General features: G+C 39.5%; 1 protein-coding gene across 4 annotated transcripts in view; it reads right to left on the reverse strand.

The window, feature by feature from the left end:
• tbc1d1 (TBC1 (tre-2/USP6, BUB2, cdc16) domain family, member 1) overlaps positions 1 to 22,303 on the reverse strand; it is a 46,381-nt gene that overhangs the window by 20,806 nt on the left and 3,272 nt on the right. For 3 of the 4 annotated variants that reach the window (XM_029432155.1, XM_029432146.1, XM_029432164.1), the window contains exons 3-10: positions 5,688 to 6,278; positions 3,974 to 4,063; positions 3,773 to 3,877; positions 2,671 to 2,803; positions 2,004 to 2,095; positions 1,250 to 1,363; positions 842 to 964; positions 478 to 626 (exon numbers count right to left, since the gene is read on the reverse strand). In XM_029432155.1, coding sequence (XP_029288015.1) covers positions 478 to 626; positions 842 to 964; positions 1,250 to 1,363; positions 2,004 to 2,095; positions 2,671 to 2,803; positions 3,773 to 3,877; positions 3,974 to 4,063; positions 5,688 to 6,278 — 1,397 coding nt within the window. Of the gene's footprint in view, positions 1 to 477; positions 627 to 841; positions 965 to 1,249; positions 1,364 to 2,003; positions 2,096 to 2,670; positions 2,804 to 3,772; positions 3,878 to 3,973; positions 4,064 to 5,687; positions 6,279 to 20,130; positions 20,355 to 22,303 lie in introns of those variants that run through there. The other variant, XM_029432170.1, reaches the window with a different exon arrangement.

The following is a 22,303-nucleotide window of genomic DNA, read 5'->3' on the forward strand; positions in this document are numbered from 1 at the left end:
TTGACATATAACTGCAGGCGCATCCCTTTGCGTCAGCTTCGACGGCTCGTTCTATTATCAGTAATCTTACGCGAATGGGCAAGTGCACGCTGGCCGTCTGTGAGTCTGTTGTCATCATGTTAGTAAAAATAATTAGGTTAAAATAATTGAGTATGCTGCAAATTGCTTTTATGTTTATTTATAATTCATTTAGGCTACCAGGCAGAGTGCACTCAATGCACTGTGGCTGATTTGGTTAATCTAGGTATAACGTGCAGATCTGTTTTCCCCCATCGACCAATCGATTGGGTGATTACAGCCCAACAAAACATGTTGAATTATCAATCTATGCTGGAGGCTGCTCTTTCTTAAAGACACCAACATAGGTCTATAAATAACTCATTTGAACTCAGCGACACTTAAACCCCTAAAATCATGAAATCCACTTAAAACAAGTACAACTCTCCCAACCAGTCGAGTGTGTTTAAGTGTGTTTACCTGAGTGGGCTGATGGGTCGCAGCTGGGAGGAAGCAGGCAGGGGGTCATCCAGACAAGGCTGGTCCTGGCTGCTGTTGACTGTACAAATGGAAGAGCCGCTGTCACTTCCTACACTGTTGTCTCTCTGAGCTCTGGCCTTGCTGCTCCCCTGCCAAAAACACACACACCAAGGTTATAAACAGGACGCGGCTTTTACATGTAACCAAAGATCACAAACCAGGACAAGACTGGAACCAATCTCTATGTTCAATATGTAAAGATTAAAAACTACTATCTCTTATAAAATTACAACATGGCATACATACATAAGTGAATCCTCGAACAGAAGTGAAAAAAAAACCAAGAGAGAAAAAGCATTGTTACCTTCCAGATCCCCTCCAGGGACTCAGTGAGAGAGCGCTTGGCTCGGCTCTTGAACTGCTCAAGTCGCTGCCGACTGCTGCTCTGCTGCGCCTCCACTGGGGCTGGAGCTGCCTCCTCACACACCTACAGATGGAGAGATATAGGGAGACAGAAAGCAAGACAGTGAGTGAGTGGGTGTGAGCGAGAGAGAGAGAGAGAGAGAAGGGGGTCCTCACAAGTGTAGTATGACACTTCTGTCTGTATAAGTGAAAGTTATCTCTCCTTGGTGCACTATTTGGTCATAGAACTGTTGACTCTTTTGGGGAAATGCAGGACATAACTGGAATAAAGACAGAAAATGAGAGGAAAGAAAGAGAGCAATCTGGTACAGTAGTGTATATGTGTGCATAAAAGATGTGCAAAAGTAACCTGTTTGTCTCCAGGCTGGGTGTGCTGATGGCCCCTCTGCCTCTCCTCATACAGATTCCTCAAAGAGGCCATGACCAACTCATTCTCTTCCTGATCCCTCTTAGGACGAGCCCTCTGAAACACACAGACATAACATTTCATTTAAGATTACCTTTTTTTTGTTCAAATAAATAATATGTGAGGAACAGTTTGCAGATGTTGACATAAAAATAGCATCACAATCTGAAGGTTTCTGACTGGACAATACAGTAGTGGACACACTGATTGTTTTGTGTTAGAAAAGCAGTGATTTGCTGATCTCACTGTTTTAGTTTTGCAATTCAGCTACATGACCAGCAGATGTCAGCTGAGTAATACAGGAATATCTGAGGGCATTTACCTCTCACGACTTATATTTAACTGTACAACATTCTGTAATAACAAGGATGGATCAATAACATCAACAGGCCTAAAGATCCATTTCCAACTGATGTTATATTGATGTGCTTTATCAAACTTTATCACTTCTGTTTCTTGGATAGAGACTGAAGTCTTGAGAGAGCCACAGAGAGCAAAATAGACCACCAAAGAAACAGAAGGCGTGGCAGGAATAAAGAAACAAGTCACATGTAAAGACGAATCAGAGCAACACTGTAAATCCCACATGGGATTTCGCAGTGACTCAGTCATGTTGAAAGTGTAGACTGGCTGGTTTGTTTCTCGCTGCAGTAGTCTCAAAAAGAAACTCTAGGAATTTGCAGATCAGACACATTACCATAGTGTTTTCAAAGACTGACGCTTGCTCCTCGTTGTCCAGAGTGGCCAAGTGTCTCTGAAGCTCCAGCTTGGTTTTAGATGGGTGTAGTCCTGAAACGTATGCAAATAAAGAATAATCAGATTAGTTTTATAGTAGTTGTGCATTTATTGGGTATGTAGAGTACTCAGGGTCAATGGTGTTGCCCTCTTATATTGTATACCGCCTAGTCCTAGTTTATCAGTCAGCATAATATGTCCATTGCGATGCTGTCATCTATATAGATAAACAAATATAAATACATTTGTGATACACAAACAAAGACACAATTCAAGGCCTCATTTTAATTGTGGGCATGTTAACATCAAATATTAACTCTTCCTCCATTGTAACATCTTTGTTGTGTGAAAGATTGTTACGTCTGTCACACAACACATTTAATACAAATATCAAATATTTATGAAATCCTCAGGTTCAGCCTTTTACCACTATATTTAAATGATTTCAAAAAGGAGGTAAATGTGATGCACACTGGCTGAACAAAATGAATCTTTTATTCTCCTACAGGCGTAGAAAGATGCATACAACTGTACAAACTTAACCCGTCAACATTACTCCAACTATCATTTGAAATTGCTTTTAATTTTCTGACATGTACTGTAAAAGGAGCTCGGGAACACTTCTCTACCTTCTATCCTCTCACACAGTCTGTGGAGCTGCTGCATGGGGCAGCTGTCGCACTGCTGGCTCTGGGTCTTTGCATTCTGCTGCAGGGCTGCCACAGAAAACGCCTGCTTCAAAGTCAGCATGATCTCATCCACCTACAAGAGAAAAATAAAGCATACAGCCTTTCAGTCATTTTTCAATGCATTTATCAGTTGCTTCTACCTTTATACACATTTATTATACACATAAGCTTCTTTTCAGAACTGTATTCCACTATAGAAAACAATCACCCCATTATTATTAATTATAGTTTTAGATTTAGTATCCATTCGGTTTCTGTGCCCTGAACGCACCCTGTCCTAATTCAAGTTAATGTTGAATATATGTGGGAAATCTTGGTCTTATGTGCAGATATATCTTATGCAGTATAAAACTGGTGGAAGTAAAGTAAACAGGATATGCAGTTGTTCCCACAGAGGTTGTCCAGTTAACTCTGGCAGTAGTCTAATACTTACCCAGTGACTCAAATAACAGTAAGAATCTATCTAGTATAAGCTAATCACACTGCAACATTAGCTGACTATTACAATAGTACATCCGTCTAACGACAAACTGATTCCATTTGGCACCATGACCATGACTACACAGATGTACTGAGTCATAATTCTAAAGAGTTAAAGCAGAATTTAATCTTGATTGACATAAAAAACATCAGCTTCATGCATTTTTGTGGCCCTCAAATTTGAATCCGCAGTTATCTTGCGAGGTGTTAAATTAAACAAGAGTGGGATGATTAAATATGAAAGGGGGGAAGTACAGATAAGAAAAAATGAGGACATGTGAAAATAGTTACAGGAAATGAACATAATGCTCAACTGTGCATTGTGTTGTCTGCATTAACAATTATACAAAAGGCGTTCCTAGGTTTGTACATGTGCATTACAAACGAATAAAGAAATCTGCCTATTTGGATATATTTCTGCAGAAAATGTGCAAAAAGGGCAAAAATACAGAAAAGTTCATATATACAAGATTAAAACCGATAGAATATTTTACACAACACTATGTCCTATCCTTTATTTGCTATGTTCTACTATGCTCTCCCTTCATTATGAGTCTCTCACCAGTGATTCGTCGGTGCATTGGAAGACATAGCAAACGAAGTGGCAGCTTCCTCCTTCCACCGTCTCCCTGCAAATGAAGCCAAAGTGATCCACGTGACGAATACCCTGGAATAAAAAGATTAGCCGTTTTAGGAATGGCTTAATTATCGCACACAAGCCACACTTACAGACAATTATGTGTAAAAATGCAGTGCTTGATACCTGTGAGCAGAAGGAGATTTCTCTGAAACTCTTCTCTATGGCAACTTTCTTAGTGTCTGGACTAACCAAGAATATCTGAGACCTGCCAACCTGAAACAAAGAAAAAAGACAAAACAGTTAGACTCTTGAATCGAAGTGTCTCCGTGTGTGCATGTGTTTTTATGGGCGTGCGGTCGGTAGTGTGTGGTGAGGTTTGTGGTGTGGTTTTGACAGCAATAAGCTCCACAAACAAATAGATATGGGCCAAGTCCCAATTTCTCAGATTTGTCAAATGAGGCAGTTTAATTTCATCCCTTTTCAAAAAGTATCAATGAATTTTCGAACAGTTCCGCTTTAGGGGATATTCCCATTTATACCATCATTAGGAAATGAGTCACTATCGCTCTAAAACCTAAAAGGGACTCAGTGGTTTGTAAAAAGCATGTGATCTCATGTCCATTAAATCCCATGTCTTCACACTCTGTGAGCACAGCTATCCTTTCTGTGAACAAGTTGCCCTTCCCTGTTATACTGTATCAACTATGAATCACACAATGAGACTCTTTCTAGAGGAAATGGGGGATTTAATCCGTCTTCAAATTGTAGGTGGCGATGTTACTAGAATGAGGTAATTCTGTCTACTACGCATGTCAGCAGCAGGATGTATCATCAGTGTCTGTATTTGCTGAGAGGGACAGCTACAGGCCCTGGCGGTTCCTGTGCCAGTGGTCACTGTTATCTGTGCGGAGGACAAACAGGAAAACTGTTGGCAGCAGGTCACTGAGGTCACATGAAGGTGAATTAAGAGAGAATGACTGAGTTCATTTTTTTAGCCGCAGTCAGCATTTGATCTTGCTGAGTCATTATCGGGTTTATATTTTTCTCTCTCTTTTGTTCTCTCCCTCTCTGTGCTTTATGAGCGACTGAGCATGACGGCTTTTTATTTAGGGAATCCAAAAACTTTACAGCACTATAAAGTTCTCTTCTTATTCTCAAGAAAAACATCTGAGAAAACCACGGTGTGCGAGCTGGTAGAACTCACACTACAAAAAAGCGTTTGTCTGAAAAGCAGTGTTTAAAAGAAATGAATAAAAAAACTATCTGAACGATAATGTACCTCTGCCTCGGCTCAATCTGAAACAATCCAACCATGAAAAATTAAAGATTTTTTCCCTAAGATAAAAATGATTTCAGTAACTTTACTGTAAGCCTGTTCTGGACTGCCATGCACATACAGAGCATGAGACTGCTGCACCACCCAAAATTGTTGTTTCTTGCACACAGTCAGCACCGAGTTTATTAGATAAGCAATTTCTTTCCCCAGGTCAGGATGCCCGATGTCCAGGACTGAAAAGTTGCATTTCCTACAAACTCACTGCTGACAATGTGCGGGAATTCCACATTTTCTTTTGCATGATTTAATTCAACATGTGTAGGTCTCTACCAGGTGTAAATCTTTACTGTCTTTCCTTCCGTAACTAAAAGCCAAGGCCTGAACACTATTGTGTGGGTTTTAGATTATTAAAGTGAGACTTAACACGGTCTTTCCGTGTCATACAATGTTTAAGGTCCCAATGATTGGCACGTGCCCAAATCTGGGGACAAATGTAGTTATCGAGATTTAGTTTGATTTCTTGGGAAGCAATTATTGTAATAGGTTATAAATATCAATCGAGTATAAAAATGGGAGTAATTAGAGAATACTTGTGTGTGCGTGTCCATTCATGAAAATTACCGTAAACAGCATGGTCCTGTTCTCCTGCAGGCTGGTGGGCTGTACTCCAGAGTGTGCGTGTGCGTCAGTAGTGTTGGTGTGAGAGATCTCAGGTGAGAGTCCATTCTCATCCAGGGCCTGCAGGCAGGGAAAGCTGGGGTCTTTTTTAAACAGGACAGGACGCTTCCCGGTGGTCGGGCTCCCTGCAGCACCATTACCAACATCACTAGTCCCGAGTCCATTGGATTGAAAGGTTAATGCCCTCCTCGGCCCACCCGCCATTGCCCCACTATTTCCTCCTTCATCGCTCGACCCTGAGCCATGCAACTGGCTAAACTTCTCGATGCACTCATCAATCAGGGCAGGAGGGGCTTTCTTGTGAGCAACAGTTACGCGGCCGCAAAACAGAACCTCAAACTTCTTGGAGAAGGCTGTCGGAGACATGGCAGCAGAGAGTGCCACGGAGGAGGTAGACGTTGTGGGGAGAGAAGAACAGCATGTTTCAGGGGAATCGCTGCCTCCAGAGGAAGTTTTGTTGGAGATGGCGGCGATATGATCGCTGCGTGCCGAGCTCTTGCCAGCCTGCCTCAGCGTACTGATGATCTCAGGAACCTGGAGGGACAGCAAGCAGGAGATAAGAACTGTTAACTACTGTAATAAAACATTTTGTAATTGCATGACAGTTAAACTAATGAATATGATCACATCCATTGAGAATAAGAAAAGACAAACAACCCTGAAAACACTTTACTGGCTTGGAAGTCTGTTGGAAGAATACAACATTTAGACCTAAAGTAAAAGGTGAAACTACACCAGATGCGGCATCCGAACGGTCTTCCTTCCTGAGCAGCAGAACACTTAACCCTTAATGCAGTCTTCTATTTTTGCCAGACTACGTGCTGTAGTACATGTATCTGATATTTGGAACCTGTTAAAATACTTTGAATTTGCTTAACCCATGTGTCCAAAAAAAACCTTTGGCGTTGTTTGCAACTCAGTAAAGTAGTTGTGTGTGTGTGTGTGTGTGTGTGTGTGTGTGTGTGTGTGTGTGTGTGTGTGTGTGTGTGTGTGTGTGTGTGTGTGTATATATATATATATATATATATTTATTTGTTCAAGCTTCCTGCAGACAGGTGTTGTAAATTAACATTTCATTACAAACACAGTGCATCTGGTCCTTCTGCATAAACGTATGTCACAATTATAATGCTACCGTGATGTCTATATCAAATAAAATAAACAGGATAAATTAGTTTAAGCTTAAGTTTAAACATTCACAATACTTTCTTCAAGTTCAAGTTTCTGCAAGCTAATAAATAATTGGAAGGAAAAGAAAACACACCTGCCTATGAACAGCTCACAGTGCCATCATATCCATTGCCACAATAAAGCTTTTCAGGTTCTTTATTAAACATTAACTCCCCATGTAAATATAAGGTAGTATTTGACTGGGTGCTCATATATATATATGGCACAGATGGCTGCCTATAGTAGCAATAGTAGGTAAACACTGACATAAACACTAAATACATACTACAAGAACCACAGCCTTTCTTATTTATCAATACGAGCTAACCTGCCATATGGTGTAACGCGTGTTATGGTTCCCTGAAATAGAGCAGCCCTTGTGACGTCTTTCTGTGCTGAAAAGAAGCCGAATTGGGACCTTTGACTTAGTCTGAAAGCAGGCTTTGTATTCACTTTCCCTTTATTTGATTCCCTTCTTTCCTTTCCTCCCGACTCCTCCTTTGCCTTTTTCCTCCTCACTCTCCGTCAGTAAACTTTGGTAAGGTTACCCCTTTTTTTCCCCTCTGTAATGTCTACCGTTTATTCTTATAAAACTATTCAAATGTTTACCAGTCTCCCAATCTTGTCGTATTTGTATTGTGTGTATTTTGGATTTCTGTGTGCATACGTTCTCAGCTCATCACTGTTTTTGTATGTGTGTGAGTGAAAGACAAAGAGAGAGAGAGAGAGAGAGAGAGAGAGAGAGAGAGAGAGAGAGAGAGAGAGAGAGAGAGAGAGAGAGAGAGAGAGACCTTTCCAAAAATGGATCTATCTATTCCTGGTCTGCTCTGAAGATTCATGAACCGTGACCATTCCCATCATCCACACATACTTATCATTTTGGCATTAACACAAAAATGTACGCACACGCACACACTCCAAAACAAATATCATACACTAACCAGCTGACCTGTCGAGTGCAGAACGATCATTAACACATTTGAGCTTTGTGATAGGTACGATGCCTGATGAAGTATCTGATGAAGTCGACCTGTGATTAAAACGTTGTACTCTTGTGAAATTCTTTTTATTTTTTTACAGTCTCTGAAAGGAAGCATTCTACAGTGTTGCAAGGCCTTGTGAAACTGATCATTACTACTCAGCACCTGGACAGAAAAGTTGTGCGTGATTGTGCCACTTTAAGTGGAATGTTTCGATGTTGGGGAATATCAGATAATGCTTGCATTACTTTTTTTTTTTTTTTTGGGGGGGGGGGGGGGGGCTCACTTAGTCTCTTCCATCTAGGGATGAATGTAAGGAATAAGCAGTAGGACACAAGCAGCCGTGTTGGTTCACCACGGTAAGTTGTATGTTATGGTTACTCAGCAGCTGAACTCCCTATCGATATCAACCATTGCGGTTGCATAACAGCAGAGAGGACCACAGGGCCACAGCGCTGCCTCTCTAAACACTGTGTCTCTGGCTGAAATCCCAAAGGGATCTAGCAGTCAGGATGTAGGCTAGCAGTTCGTTATAACAAATGGAGCATGGCGAGCAATTATACACACTCACTGCCATCAATAAACTTTGTCCAGGAAACTGCAATAGAGAGAGAGATTATGTGTTATACTGATTTTGTATTACTTGGCTGTGAATTTTGTTTGTATAATCTATGTAAACACACATTTTTATACTTCACAGATGCGAGCCTGTCTGGTAAAAAAGAAAAAGGAAAAAAGAGGCGCATCGGAAACAGAGCAGAGCAGCAAAAAGGGCATTGTTGCTCTTGACTGCCTTCCTGGATATTTATGTCCAGACTGGGCCATTCATTATTTCTACAGCAAAAGAATTGCTCTGTAAGAGAAAGAATATACCCTGGCTAGAAAATATATTCATTTAATTTGTAGCTAGTAGTGTTAATTTGCAAAAAGTACTTCTCATCCAAATATTTTTGCAAGATTATTTCTATGCTTTGTGATGCAGATGTGTTGCCATTTGTTTTTAACCTGGGCTGGTCCACAGATGTCCACAGATAAGTGGACATTCAGGGTTGAATGAGGACAGCCTAGACCAAATGAACTGTATTTTAAGGTTCTTACTCACACAAAGAAATAATTTTCTGTACAACTCTTTCCATGACTAACAGAAGATTTCCATGACCATTCAAACAGCCCGACACATTGCTTGTGACAGCTTTAAAGACAGACAAGCAATGGAGAAGCAGAAGTCTAAGACTGTTTAAGAAAAATTTAAAAAGAGGCTAGGTAAGGTTAGCTCAACAGGCTTGGGGCAAAAGGTCAATCAGCCGACCAGAGAAACAGTTCACCCAATATATATCATTTTAGACTGTAGACTTGAAATGTGGCTGTTCTCTTGGTCATTCTGTGGCTTTGTCAGTTACAATAAACATAAAAAACCCATCTCAAACCACTTTTTGCAGCAATAAATATTAGTCTCACAAAAAAATATATATTACAAAGCTATATTCGCCATTTATTGCCTGTGGCAGTTGTGAGGACATATTGATTCCAAGCGGTTATCAATAGTGGTTTGATAACAGCCACTAATCATTCAGACGCACCACAATCGTAGTTTAATCTGAACCACTGAGTGAGTCTAAAAGGTACATAGTAACAAGCAAAATCCTATTCTGCCAAAGGTGCAAGCGTGCATGTTTAACCAGGACCACGTCTCACTCCCAGCTCAGCATATAACCTTTGCTACATGTCGTCTCCTCTCTCTCCCCCTTTCCTGTCTATCTTCAGCTGTACTATCGTTCAAAGCAAAGAAGCCCCTAAAGATTTTTCTTTGATTTTTTTTAAACAAACCTGCAAACGTGGTATCTCATTGCACCACAAGTTTCTTCTGGTTTGAAATTACTCCATTACACATCAATCTGGTCTGTTTGTTAGATCAGTGATTTTCAACCACTAGTGTGCCGTGAGAGATCGTCAGGTGTGCCGTGGGAAATTATCCAACCTTTTTAAATCTGGTTTAAACTTATTTATTTATTTTTTAAATCAATTTTCTACGACAGCACTCGTACCGGAGCGCCAACAGCACCCCCCCCCCCCTCGCACCGGAGCTCCAACAGCATACATATATATTCCCCCAACAGAATCCAGCGCCCCCTGAAATTCAAGTTTTGTTTTTTTCTTGCCTTGCGCATTCACATTCCCTCCTCCCGCATACACCTACAGAGCGGAGGAAAGGAGAGGAGTGAACTACGCACCAGCACCCCCCGTCGCACAGACCTCGGACAACACCCCCCCCCCTCTCGCACAAACCTGTTTGAGAAACACTGTTATAGAGGGTATTTTGCCCAGATATGAATACAGGTGTGCCTTGAGCTTTTGTCTTTGGTGTGCCTCGGGCACAGAAAGGTTGAAAACCACTGTGTTAGATAACCGTTAAGATCATTGTCACACGGATGACTTATATTGTCTTTTGTTACAAACACATTCATTGGTGTACAGCAGGGACACTGTGTACTGTTGACTTGTACCCTTTTGCTGATAATTGGCAGCAGTTGCACCATCAACACTGTAACTAAAGGCCAATATACAGAGAAAACTCCCCTCTCAGCCTACTGTAGCAATATAAATAATTACACGCAGTGAGGCGGACTTGCACCCTAAAGTATTAATCTGCTCTAGCTAAGTGTCCTTGAGTGAGTGACCAGTGGTTAATTCCTGCAAAAAAAAAGGAGAGAAGCAAGCCAAACACTTTCTTTCAGCAAACATGTATTTAAAAAGAAAATAATTAAATGGATTTTCTACTTTGACAAACATGACTAATGTTTCACTAATTATACAGACAAAAAAAAAAAGAACTACAGCTAAGTTTAAGTAGGAAGTTTGCACGATTGTGTGTACTTCTGGCTAAATAATGCAGGAAGTTCAGGGAACTGGGTTATTGAAAAAAACAAAAAACAAACAATGGACAAAGGATATCATGCTACAGAAATATATCATCATTATCATCCACAAAAAGAGTGTCAAGTCATACTATAACCTTTGGCTGCCAACATACACATGCCTCTCCTATTGAGGGCCTGGTTTGCTAAACCACCCTGCCAGTGAACCAGACGAAGAAACAAACAGGAGGAAGTAGATGAAGAAAGCAGAAGTAGTGGTTGAGTCACATCAGTGAGGTAATTAATGCGAGATGCCTGAGCAGCTACTAAAACTGCAGTCTCACAAACTGGCACTTGCAGCCAGGTCCTGTTGTGTCTTGCCTCGGTATGAGATGTGCTCTATCCTGTTCTTTTATCAAAACAATGCCTGCCTCATTTTGTTCCATCGCAACTGTAAGCTGCTCTGGATAAGTGTGTCAGCTAAATGCCAGCTAGATTTCCTTACTTTGCACATTAAGATTTTGCATCAATAACACAAGAACATCATATAAAATATGATGCCCTACTCAACTACAGTATTTTAAGTACTAAAAATGATCTCCACCTCAAGCAGCTACATCATTGAAATACTGCTTGAACATTAATGTATTGGTATTAATAATCCAATCATTTAAAGGCCCTGCACACACAGGGATTCTCAGTGAACTGATGCTCAATTAAGCATATTTTTTGTACATGCCTCCACTTTCCTAAAACAAGGTCCAATCAGGCAGTTAGTGAAAACACCTGTGGGTGAACCATGAATGTAAAGGGCCTTTAATATGTATAGTAAGATAACATTCTACATTATAAGTGCTTTTACTTTTGATTTAGAGCTTTTTTTTTACTGTTAATAATTTGGTACTTTTACTTAAGATTGTAAATGCAGAACTTTTACTAGTAAAGGAGTATTTCTTCAGTTTGGTAATGCAACTATTACTTAAATAAAGGTTGTTAATACTTCTTTTACCACTGCAGCAGCTAGAGGATTACTCAGTAATATATTCCTGGGTGACATGCCAAACAGAATGACACATAATCTCATATAGGATATCTTAAACATGTGTTGACAGGATGATTTTCTTTCTCAATCCATACATCTCTAGATTGTTTACCACAGCAACTGCAATTTAATGCAGGTTTCCTTTTATTTATGAATATTTTAAAATGATTAAAACAAATTTAAAAGGCTGGGGGATCCTCACTGAAGTATGCTCTCTCTTAATGCGTTCTAGGATTGAATTAGAAAGTTCCTGAGGACATTAGTGACATGTCATATATATAATATAATGCTGATCAGTAGATACTGAACAACTGAGAAACTTGGCCTGTTGTATAATGAGTAACCAAGGGGACGAACACAAACAAAAAAACTAATTTTACCAAGAATTCTTTCGTATCGACATGGCTATGTTGCCTGGTTAGTTGGATGGGTTATTAGCACGTGACCAACAGTTCACGACAGATTCAACCTCTCACAAATAGATAAACATTGGACCTAAGGACCTTTAATGTCTACAGAATGGAAGTGTGAAGGAGTAATATATAGGCCCTACACAGAAAAAGACAAACGGGGAAAAAGAAAGCTTATTACAAGTTATAACATGAACTTGAATAACAAACATTTGGCCGTGGGGCGTTTTTACGCAGCTTATTGATAAACAGCCAATGAATGTGAATCCCTGACTGACCGTGCAGACATGTGATGTGACAACATTTACCAGCTCCATGTGTGTGTGTGTACATTTTTGTGTCATTAAACACTTTTGCAGAACCTCTTCTTTTGCCTTTGTATATTAATACTCATGAAGTACAATTAAACAACTTTGCAGTCTCTAAATTTTCATTTGTATGACAAAGTAAATGGGTGCAGCATGCCGCTTTCATAAACAGTCCATGTTTTGAAGTGCCTCACTCCTAAAGGAAGACATGGCACCAAACAAACACAGCGCCTGATATACTGTTCTACTGGTTACTTTCTTATTTTGAATATGCTTTTCAACAATGGTTACATACATAGGACATTAAGATCCAGATCATGTAGCCATTCTGGGTGAGCTGATTGATGATGATTTTTAATCTAAACTGAATGAAGAAGATGATAACTAAATGTACTTTTTTCTCTGAGGGAAGCCAAAAAAGTCAAAACCACAAATAGCATGACTATATTTTCAAAACTCAAACATTATAATATTATTCTAAATAAAACTCAGGAGGCTATTGTTTTGACGCCTTGGAAGCAGAACTATAAAGGTCAACATTTAGGTGATTTAAGAACCTGTTCAGACAGAGAAACATAAGGCACACTGAAGACAATAAGTGCATTGATAGTGGGAGAGAGGGAGAGAGAACTCAGCCGTGACCATCCACAATGAAAAACTAGGCAGGAATGCAGATTTGTTTTCCATGACCCATTTCCACTCCTCAGTTACCTGTTGTCTTTTACAGGTGATTTAATCTGCATCTACTCTATTTGCAACTTTCATACTTCATTCTCTGCGTTGAAAAAAACACTCAGTGGACCTCTGTGATTTTCTTCCATTGGAATACATGGAGTTCAAAAGCCTTTCTCTTAAGCATTGGGCGCCAAATCAGACCCAAAAGAATTAACACAAGCCACAAATGTATGATAGCAGATGTATTCGTCCTATCTACTGATAACATACCAACAATATATGCAATATAATGAACCATCATTTCAGCATTACACTGCACAATTACTTTTTATTTCAAACAACCCTGATGTCTTGAATGCTTTTATTTAAGTCACTTAAATAAAAGACTTAAATCAGCAAAAAACTAAAACCAATGACAGATGTGTTAATTGTGTTGCCCAAACCCACCAAACCCAGAAGGAATGCAACATTTATTTTCCATTAAAATGCCTATTCTTCCTCTCTCTGTCGTTTAAAATGTGTTGTGCCATCTTTAACCCATCTTTACTCACTCAGACACAATACAAATTCTGTTATCTGTTTAATGAGTGCTTCACTCACTGTTTATTTCCCTCTCCCAACATCATCAACATCCAGACACTCACCCTCTAGCTTCGAGTGTCTACTTCTTTTTAATAGGTCCTTTTGATGTCAGAGTAGGAAACGCACAGATGTAAATTGTGAAATGAATGATGACTGAATTCCATTCAGCTGCTTTGATTCTGCTATTATACAAATACTGTATAGCAGCCTAACTTCCAAATATGACAAGTACCAGTGATTAACTATGTCAATGTGTATATCCTCTAGAAATTAATAATCAGAGTTTTCAACACCATGCTCATCATTTACAATGTCATTAAGGATGTTAATTGATATTTTCTCAGAATTAATTTTTTTAGAGTGGGTTTCTACCTCACTCTGTTTGACTTTCCTTTCTTTTGTGCAAACACAACAGTGCATGCTGGCTCACTGTCACTCTCACGGGGACACTTAATTAGAACAAAACACTCGTTGGTGTTATTTGTAACACCTTTGTTTTTTCCTAATATGACAAGTCAAAATGTCTGCTGTGAAAAAGGCCTACCATCCTGGCATTAGATTGAAGTCTGCTATCTGTCCACTAACAACAGTCCTCTCTCTGTTTTGCTTACCCCCCCCCCCCCCCTCCATCTACCCCTTCCTCTTCCTTCTGCTTTCACTGCTTCATTCTCTGAAACACTTCAACCAACAGATACATGTAGCCTAGTCCTTGAATGTGCCTCTCCTCTTACTCCTTTTCTCATTAAAAGACACAAAACAGCCATAAAGAGGAGGAGGATTTGTTTTCTTAGTTGTACTGGTGTAGCTATTTCTCATTTCAGCCCACCTCCGTTTCACTCCCTCTGCTTTGTTTGGCTGATAATGGCTCCTTAACTGCTCAGCATGATGATGTTATAATCTGAACTGTTCTCAGATGCAGTCACTCCCTTCCCAATGCATTTTCCGAAAACCCCCTGACACCCCGGTCTGTATAAGTACATTTCACTTAACTAACTATAACAAACTTCCCAATCTACCATGCAAAATATAAACATTGTTATTATCTTATGTTCCATGGTTCCTCTTTTGAGTAAGGTTAAATTGAAACAATTATTAAATTAATTATAGTCAATTATAGGAAAATTATTCAGCAATTATTTTTGATGATTGGTTAATAATTTGAGTAATTTGTCAAGCAAAAAATAGCAACATTTGCTAGAACCAGCTTGTTAATATTGTGATGGATTTATTGACAATTTCTTTATATTTAACAGACGAAATTATATATCAAGGAATTAGCATAGTAAACCGAAAATAATAGTTTGTTGCAGCTTTAAAAAGGAACTTATAACGTTTCGTACAGTATATCTCAAAAGTGAGTACACCCTTTAGATTTTTGCAAATATTCTGTTATATCCTTTCAGGGGATAACATTATCCTACTGAAACTTTGATATAACTTAAAGTAGTCAGTGTGCTGCTTGAATAACAGTATAGATTTATTGTCCTTTGAAAATTACTCAGTACACAGCTGTTAATGTCTAAACAGCTGGCAACAAAAGTGAGTACACCCCATAGTGAACATGTCTAAATTGTGCCCAAAGTGTCAATATTTTGTGTGACCACCATTGTTATCTAGCACTGCTTTAACCCTCCTGGGCATGGAATTCACCAGAGCTGCACAGGTTGCTTCTGGAATCTTCTTCCACTCCTCCACGACGACATCACGGAGCGCACGGATGTTGGACACCTTGCACTCCTCCACCTTCCTCTTGAGGATGCCCCACATGTGCTCAATTGGGTTTAGGTCTGGAGACATACTTGGCCAGTCCATCACCTTAACCTTCAGCTTCTTCAGCAAGGCCGTTGTCATCTTGGAGGTGTGTTTAGGGTCATTATCATGTTGGAAAACTGCCCTACGGCCCAGTTTCCGAAGAGAGGGGATCATGCTCTGCTGCAGGATGTCACAGTATATATTGGAATTCATGTGTCCCTCAATGAAATGCAGCTCCCCAGTGCCGGCAGCACTCATGCAGCCCCAGACCATGATGCTGCCACCACCATGCTTGACTGTAGGCAAAACACATTTGTCTTGGTACTCCTCACCAGGGTGCCGCCACACACGCCGGACACCATCTGACCCAAACAGGTTTATTTTGGTCTCATCAGACCACAGGACATGGTTCCAGTAACTCATGTTCTTGGATTCATTGTCTTCAGCAAACTGTTTGCGGGCTTTCTTATGCATCGGTTTCAGAAGGGGCTTCTGTCTGGGGCGACGGCCATACAAACCGATTTGATGCGGTGTGCGGCGTATGGTCTGGGCACTGACAGGCTGACATCCCACTTCTGCAACCTCTGCAGCAATGCTGGAAGCACTCGCACGTCTATTTTTGGAAACCAACCTCTGGATATGACGCTGAGCACGTGGACTCAACTTCTTTGGTCGACCCTGGCGAGGCCTGTTCCGAGTGGAACCTGTCCTGGAAAACCGCTGTATGATCTTAGCCACTGTGCTGCAACTCATTTTCATGGTGTTGGCAATCTTCTTATAGCCAAGGCCATCTTTGTGAAGCGCAATAATCCTTTTTTTCAGCCGCTCAGAGAGTTCCTTGCCATGAGGTGCCATGTTGTCCAGCATTCAGAGAGAATTGTGCCCAAAACACCAAATTTAACAGCCCTGCTTATCATTTACACCTGAATCCTTGTAACACTAACGAGTCACATGACACCAGGGCGGGAAAACAACATCATTGGGCACAATTAGGACATGTTCACTATGGGGTGTACTCACTTTTGTTGCCAGCTGTTTAGACATTAACAGCTGTGTACTGAGTAATTTTCAAAGGACAATAAATCTATACTGTTATTCAAGCAGCACACTGACTACTTTAAGTTATATCAAAGTTTCAGTAGGATAATGTTATCCCCTGAAAGGATATAACAGAATATTTGCAAAAATCTAAAGGGTGTACTCACTTTTGAGATATACTGTATATCAGTTTCTGTGATCGTGCAGATAAAAAACCAGTGAACTGTTTTTAAGAAAATATGGATGTAGTCACTAATAGCATGCTAAGAACTTCTCCAACGTTGATGAATGCAAACAGACACGTTTCTTTGTACGGCATTGTCATATGTCATCAATTCTTTGATTTCTTTTAGACGGCTTGAACAAGGCTGATTTGGAGTTGTTGATTGAAAGGATTGAAGGGCAGTGGAGAGAGGGTTTTCTCCTCAGAGGGCAGTTAGTTATAGACACACAGTATCTTGTTCAGTGCAACATTTACACGATCTCAGACAAGGTTGGCCTCTCTCAGAGGAACAACTTTGTAAAAGCATGTTGTCTCTCACCAAACCAGAATTAAATAGAACTACTGTAGTACTGACCTCGAAAAGAGGGAAGTTACACAAGTACCACCGATAAAAGAGAACATGCAATTCAGTGCAACAAAATAAACTTTTCCGTGTTTGTCAAGGAGAGTAAAACGGTTAAAGGTGTAGGATAACATATGAAGGGTATAGTCAGTTACCAGGATGAAATGATTACAAAACAAACACTCAAATGTATTTTATAGATTTGTCTACATAACTCCAACTTTTTCTACTCTTTGGCTACACTCGGCTTCTCTCTTTTTTTAAACTATAGTTTTCCTCTAACAAAGCTGAGGGGCTCCAGTACAGCCATTGGTCCAACATTTATAAAAACAGCTGTAGGCTAAGATGACAAGAACATTTGTCTAACAAAGAGGAAAGATTAAAAAACAACAATGCAACTCTAATTTTCTACTTAAACATAAATCATTTATATAATAATTAACTTTGATGTTTAAAAGGAACGTAGTATCTAGTTGTAACCATACTAAATGATCTGGATTTATGAATACATTTGTAAAATATGGACCAAAGCAGTGACAAAGCAGTGACACACCAGCTAGCCTGGAAAATCAACAACAAGGAGGACGAGCCAGCAAAAAGCCCCACTTTTGCACTTCCCATGGTCATGTGCCTGAGTCTTGTGCCTTGTGGAGTAAAGCCAGAGCTCACAGAAGTTCAAAGTACAGGAGTCATACAACAGCCCCACTTGCAGAAAGCAAAGCTCAAAAGAGAAAAAATATTTGAAGGTTGGGGATAGTTGTAAAGCAGGACGTGCCACTGAGTGAATGAGATGGTTAGCCACAAGAGTCCAACACATTGCCATCACTCTATTGGGATTAAGGAGCCACTTCACAGCACAAAGACAAGCAAGACAGAGATGGCAAATCATTCAAATGTGATAACGGGGACACAATGTAGGGTCTTGTTGTCAAAGTGCTGTGCTGAGTCAGAATGAACTCTTGGCTAAGAATAAATGAGGTCAGAAAGGCCCACAGATAACAACACTGTTCTCACCAAGCACGATTGTTAGGTGTAGCTCTAAGACTGACAGCATGACAGGTGAGGCAAGCAAAAACTTGAATTAACAAAGTGAAAGACAGACTGCTAGACAAATAGTGGACTGACAAGGACAGGCTGACAGTTATATACAGACAGGAATTGCCTTCCAGTTAACATGCTTGTTTTTACAACAGTACAAAGACTGTGTCACATGAAGAAGGAGGAAAAAGCATGTGAGACCAGAAGGATTGCAGGAAGAAGGTATTGGCAGAGAAGGAAATGGGGGATTCCAAGCACTACAGTCACCTCTGGACAATTTGGGTAATCATTAACCCCAATGACTTTTGAAAGTACATTTTTTTTGTCAAAATCAAAATGCTTCCTAGGGTACTTTCCAAGATGTGACAGAAGACGTTGTTTTAAGCAAGAAAGTTATGTCAGCTCTTTAAGTCAAGGCATTCTGGAGATGGTTGAGAATTTATGTCAAGCAACATCTTTCATTCAAATCAAGTAAATATCTCTTATTAGCATCCGCACCTACAACAGTTTTCCGTCACCACTCAAAAAAGGCCACGCTGCCCAATATTCTGCAGTTCAAATGGTGATACTGAGTCTCACTTAAGGACAAGGCTTTAAGGTGGCATGTGTGTAAAACCAGTCATGAGAGAAAAACTGCTGAAGTGAGAACTCAAAGCAGTCTCTGACTAATACAGCGTACGAAACAACTTGCCTCATCTTCCAGGAGTGAAGTCCTGGCATACGCACAATGGCTCTGGAGGTGATATCACCATGACTCACTCACAACTACATTTGGCTTGTGTTTACAACGGATAAGCAAACCAGATTTTCACGTACTTAACTTTATAGGGTACTGACAGTCAGTAAGCCACTGATTAACAGAAGCAGCATCTTAAACAACATCTAGTTGAGGAATATGCTATATTTAATATTAAATATTATTCAATGTTTCAGAAACCATGTCGAACAACACCGTGAGTTAGGATGATGATGCACTGAGCAAGTATTTTTTTTTTGTATGTAAAAAAAAAGGTGATGTTAGGGAAAACTTATGAAAAACATTCTGACTATTGATTTGCCACATTTGCTTAAAATAATGTTAAATAATTACTCAATCATCAAATATTGTATTGTATTGTAAAGATTATGTTTCTGTCCATAGACTAGTGGAAATCAACAAATCAAATGTTTATATCTAATAGACTTTAATTCAAAAATATATAACCAAAAGAATTGAGGATGTAAAAACATTGTGCTGACTTCATCACAGGAACACCCCTATGGTTTGCATCAGATAAAGAAGTTATAAATCTGATTTACAGTACATGCTGTAATGAAATCCTACCTTCAAACTCCAAAGGAAGGTAGAAAATCTGACTATTATGATCTAATGTTACAAATACAGTTTGTTTAGCTGCATACAGTACATTTGAATCAAACTGCTGTCAACTGTGGAAACCTACAGTAAGGGACCCCCAATATTTACAACCAGGACACCAACAGCAACCATTCAGTGATGACATTTTCCACTCAGGATTTCTTGACCAGTTATGGTAACGTCAAGGTACATGACCAACAACTGCAGTAGCCATATATCACATACCCTTAAGAGGGAAAATAGCAGTAGTTAAAGGTCACTTGTTTTTTACACTGCCAAAACAAACAGGCAATTTGACATAAAGTAATGTGTAGTAAGCGAAGTTAGGAAAATATAATATCATCATTTATGGTGAAAACTAATAGGAAAAGAGCACGTTACTAGACATGTAACGACTATTCTGCTGGAGTTGTGTAACAAGTTGTGTAACTTAACTAACGTTAACGGTAAAGAGAGCTAACTTGTTGAACTTGGCAAACAACAGGTTTTGCTAATGTTTGTGGCTAATGTGAATGCTCGCTAACAACCTCGGTTAACGTTAGCTAACTGTCCACTTAGCATGGCACTCAAACTAATCACACCCGCACCGACACAGCCTTTAAACGTAACTTACATCTTTCTGTTCTTGTTTGATGTTGAACAGGTTGAGTCGCTGGAGTCGTGCTTTCATCCCATCGGCCATAAACTTTACAAAAGCGAGATCTGAGCGGTTACTTCTCGGAGACTCGCCTCTGACAGTGTGTGGGACACTTCAATATAATTTCATTGGAAAGTTGATTTTGCTGCCTGAAGCCGAGGATTCTGCGGTCAGTCAAGTTGATTAACATAACATTACAACTCATTTAGTTGAGAAATTTCAAAGTAAGATAATTAAAATCACTTCATATGGGATATCATGGCGACACTATGTTAATTCGCTTTTGTTTCGAAGGCCAATTAACCGACTTCCGACTTAATTCCAGCTAACTGTGGTTAGCTTGTCGCAGCTAGATCCGCCAATAAGTTTGGACAACAGAGTGGACACAGTTCCTGTCCCGGGGCAGTCAAACTTTAGGCGGTAGACTTTCGGGTGGTTTTCCCTTGACCGTTACATTACTGAGATTGTGTCTATTATCTTCGTTGGTATGACTGAATATAATAAGTATTTCCGGTCTGTAAGTAGAGCAGACCCAATCACGCAGGAATGAATGCCTTTGGGATGCACTGCAGCTGATAGCTGGGATATGGGATATTGTGAACTTAATGGCCCAGAAGTTTCAAACTGTTCTTATGTCAAAGCATTTTAGTCAGCAATTGACAGTTTTATCTCAAGCTCTACAGCCTCAGTGTCGAACTGGTTACAATTTGTGTTGTAAATTACTTACAACTGCCAAAGCTCTCTTTCCCATGTCTTCATATTAAAATTAATACTGTAACTAGGCCATATCTAATCAGCATTTTTTTTTTTACCACCAATTGCTAGTAAAGAGTCATTAAATTAATTCCCTTCTATAATTGTAATACAACACTAGTCAAATCCACATGTTGATCATACAGCTGTAGGCTGTAGATGGTAGGACTCAATGAAAAGCCTTTATGAAAACTTAAATATTTAATAGGAAGTAGAAATAGTGATATACAATAGTTAGTAGTGGAGAATAAAGTATACCTAGTCTTCAGTAAATATTTACTAATATCAAATGAAGATGAAGAAGCGGTGGTTTGGATTCAAATTGTATAGTCTCATAGTCAAGATGTCTGAACTTTTCTGTCACAAGCAGACTCTGTCTCACATACATGGAAATACAATCTAATATTGTGTTGAATAGTGTGTAATTAAAAGTTCATTACATATTTATAGAAAATAATATTTTAGTTCATTTTAATCACCATGAACCAACTGTCAAATCAAAACTAGCATCTAATAATACAATTAATCTGAGGTCAATTGATGAGATTATTGTTTGCTAAGAGTGCTGTTTAATTGCCAAAGGGGTGAGCAATAAAATACTGTCAAATGTTGATAGATAACAATGAAATAAGTACAAGTAGCAATACTGAAATATCTAATCTTTATTCATTACCATCTGTTCACTTGCAGAATAGTGATTAAGAAATACGTTCATTAGCAGCAACTACGTCGAACAAAGAAACACAGCAGCAAACACAAATTCATTTATAAAATGTTCTCACTGAAACAAATGTTTACACTTCAGTGGTGACACCCAGTGGTTACTTTTTTGCCACTCCAGGAGCAGCAGGGGAAACCCCACAGACCCTGTGAGACTGTTTCTGTCCACTGACACAGAATAGGAAGTTTTTATTTTCCTCTGCAGGGTTTACATTATGTACAAACTATACATTTGATTATAACAGACATCATGTCCCACATCTCTATATGAAAGTAAATTACTGTATGGTAAAAAAACAAAAAAACAGCCAATGAATATCTTTATTGTCCCATGTACATTATGTACATGTACGCTCTCACACACTCACACACACACAGACACACACATGTTTATACTTCTGTACAGGTGAGGACCATTACTGACATAATGCATTCCCCAGCCTCTAACCTTAACTATCATAACTACTATCAAAATATGGTAGAGCCCAAATAATCATCATAGTCTGCTACCAGGGTGCAAGCTTAACTTTTTTGACCAGTGGCCAAATGGCTACTAAATCTTCGAATTGTACCAGTCGAAGATTATCATTGTTTTTCTTTTGGCTGATGAGTGATACAAATCTTCGAGCCATCTGGATGTTTTTACCAGGATTTGGCTGATAACTGCATCTACTGC

This window comes from Cottoperca gobio, chromosome 1 (assembly GCF_900634415.1).
Source record: "Cottoperca gobio chromosome 1, fCotGob3.1, whole genome shotgun sequence".
NCBI lineage: Eukaryota > Metazoa > Chordata > Actinopteri > Perciformes > Bovichtidae > Cottoperca > Cottoperca gobio.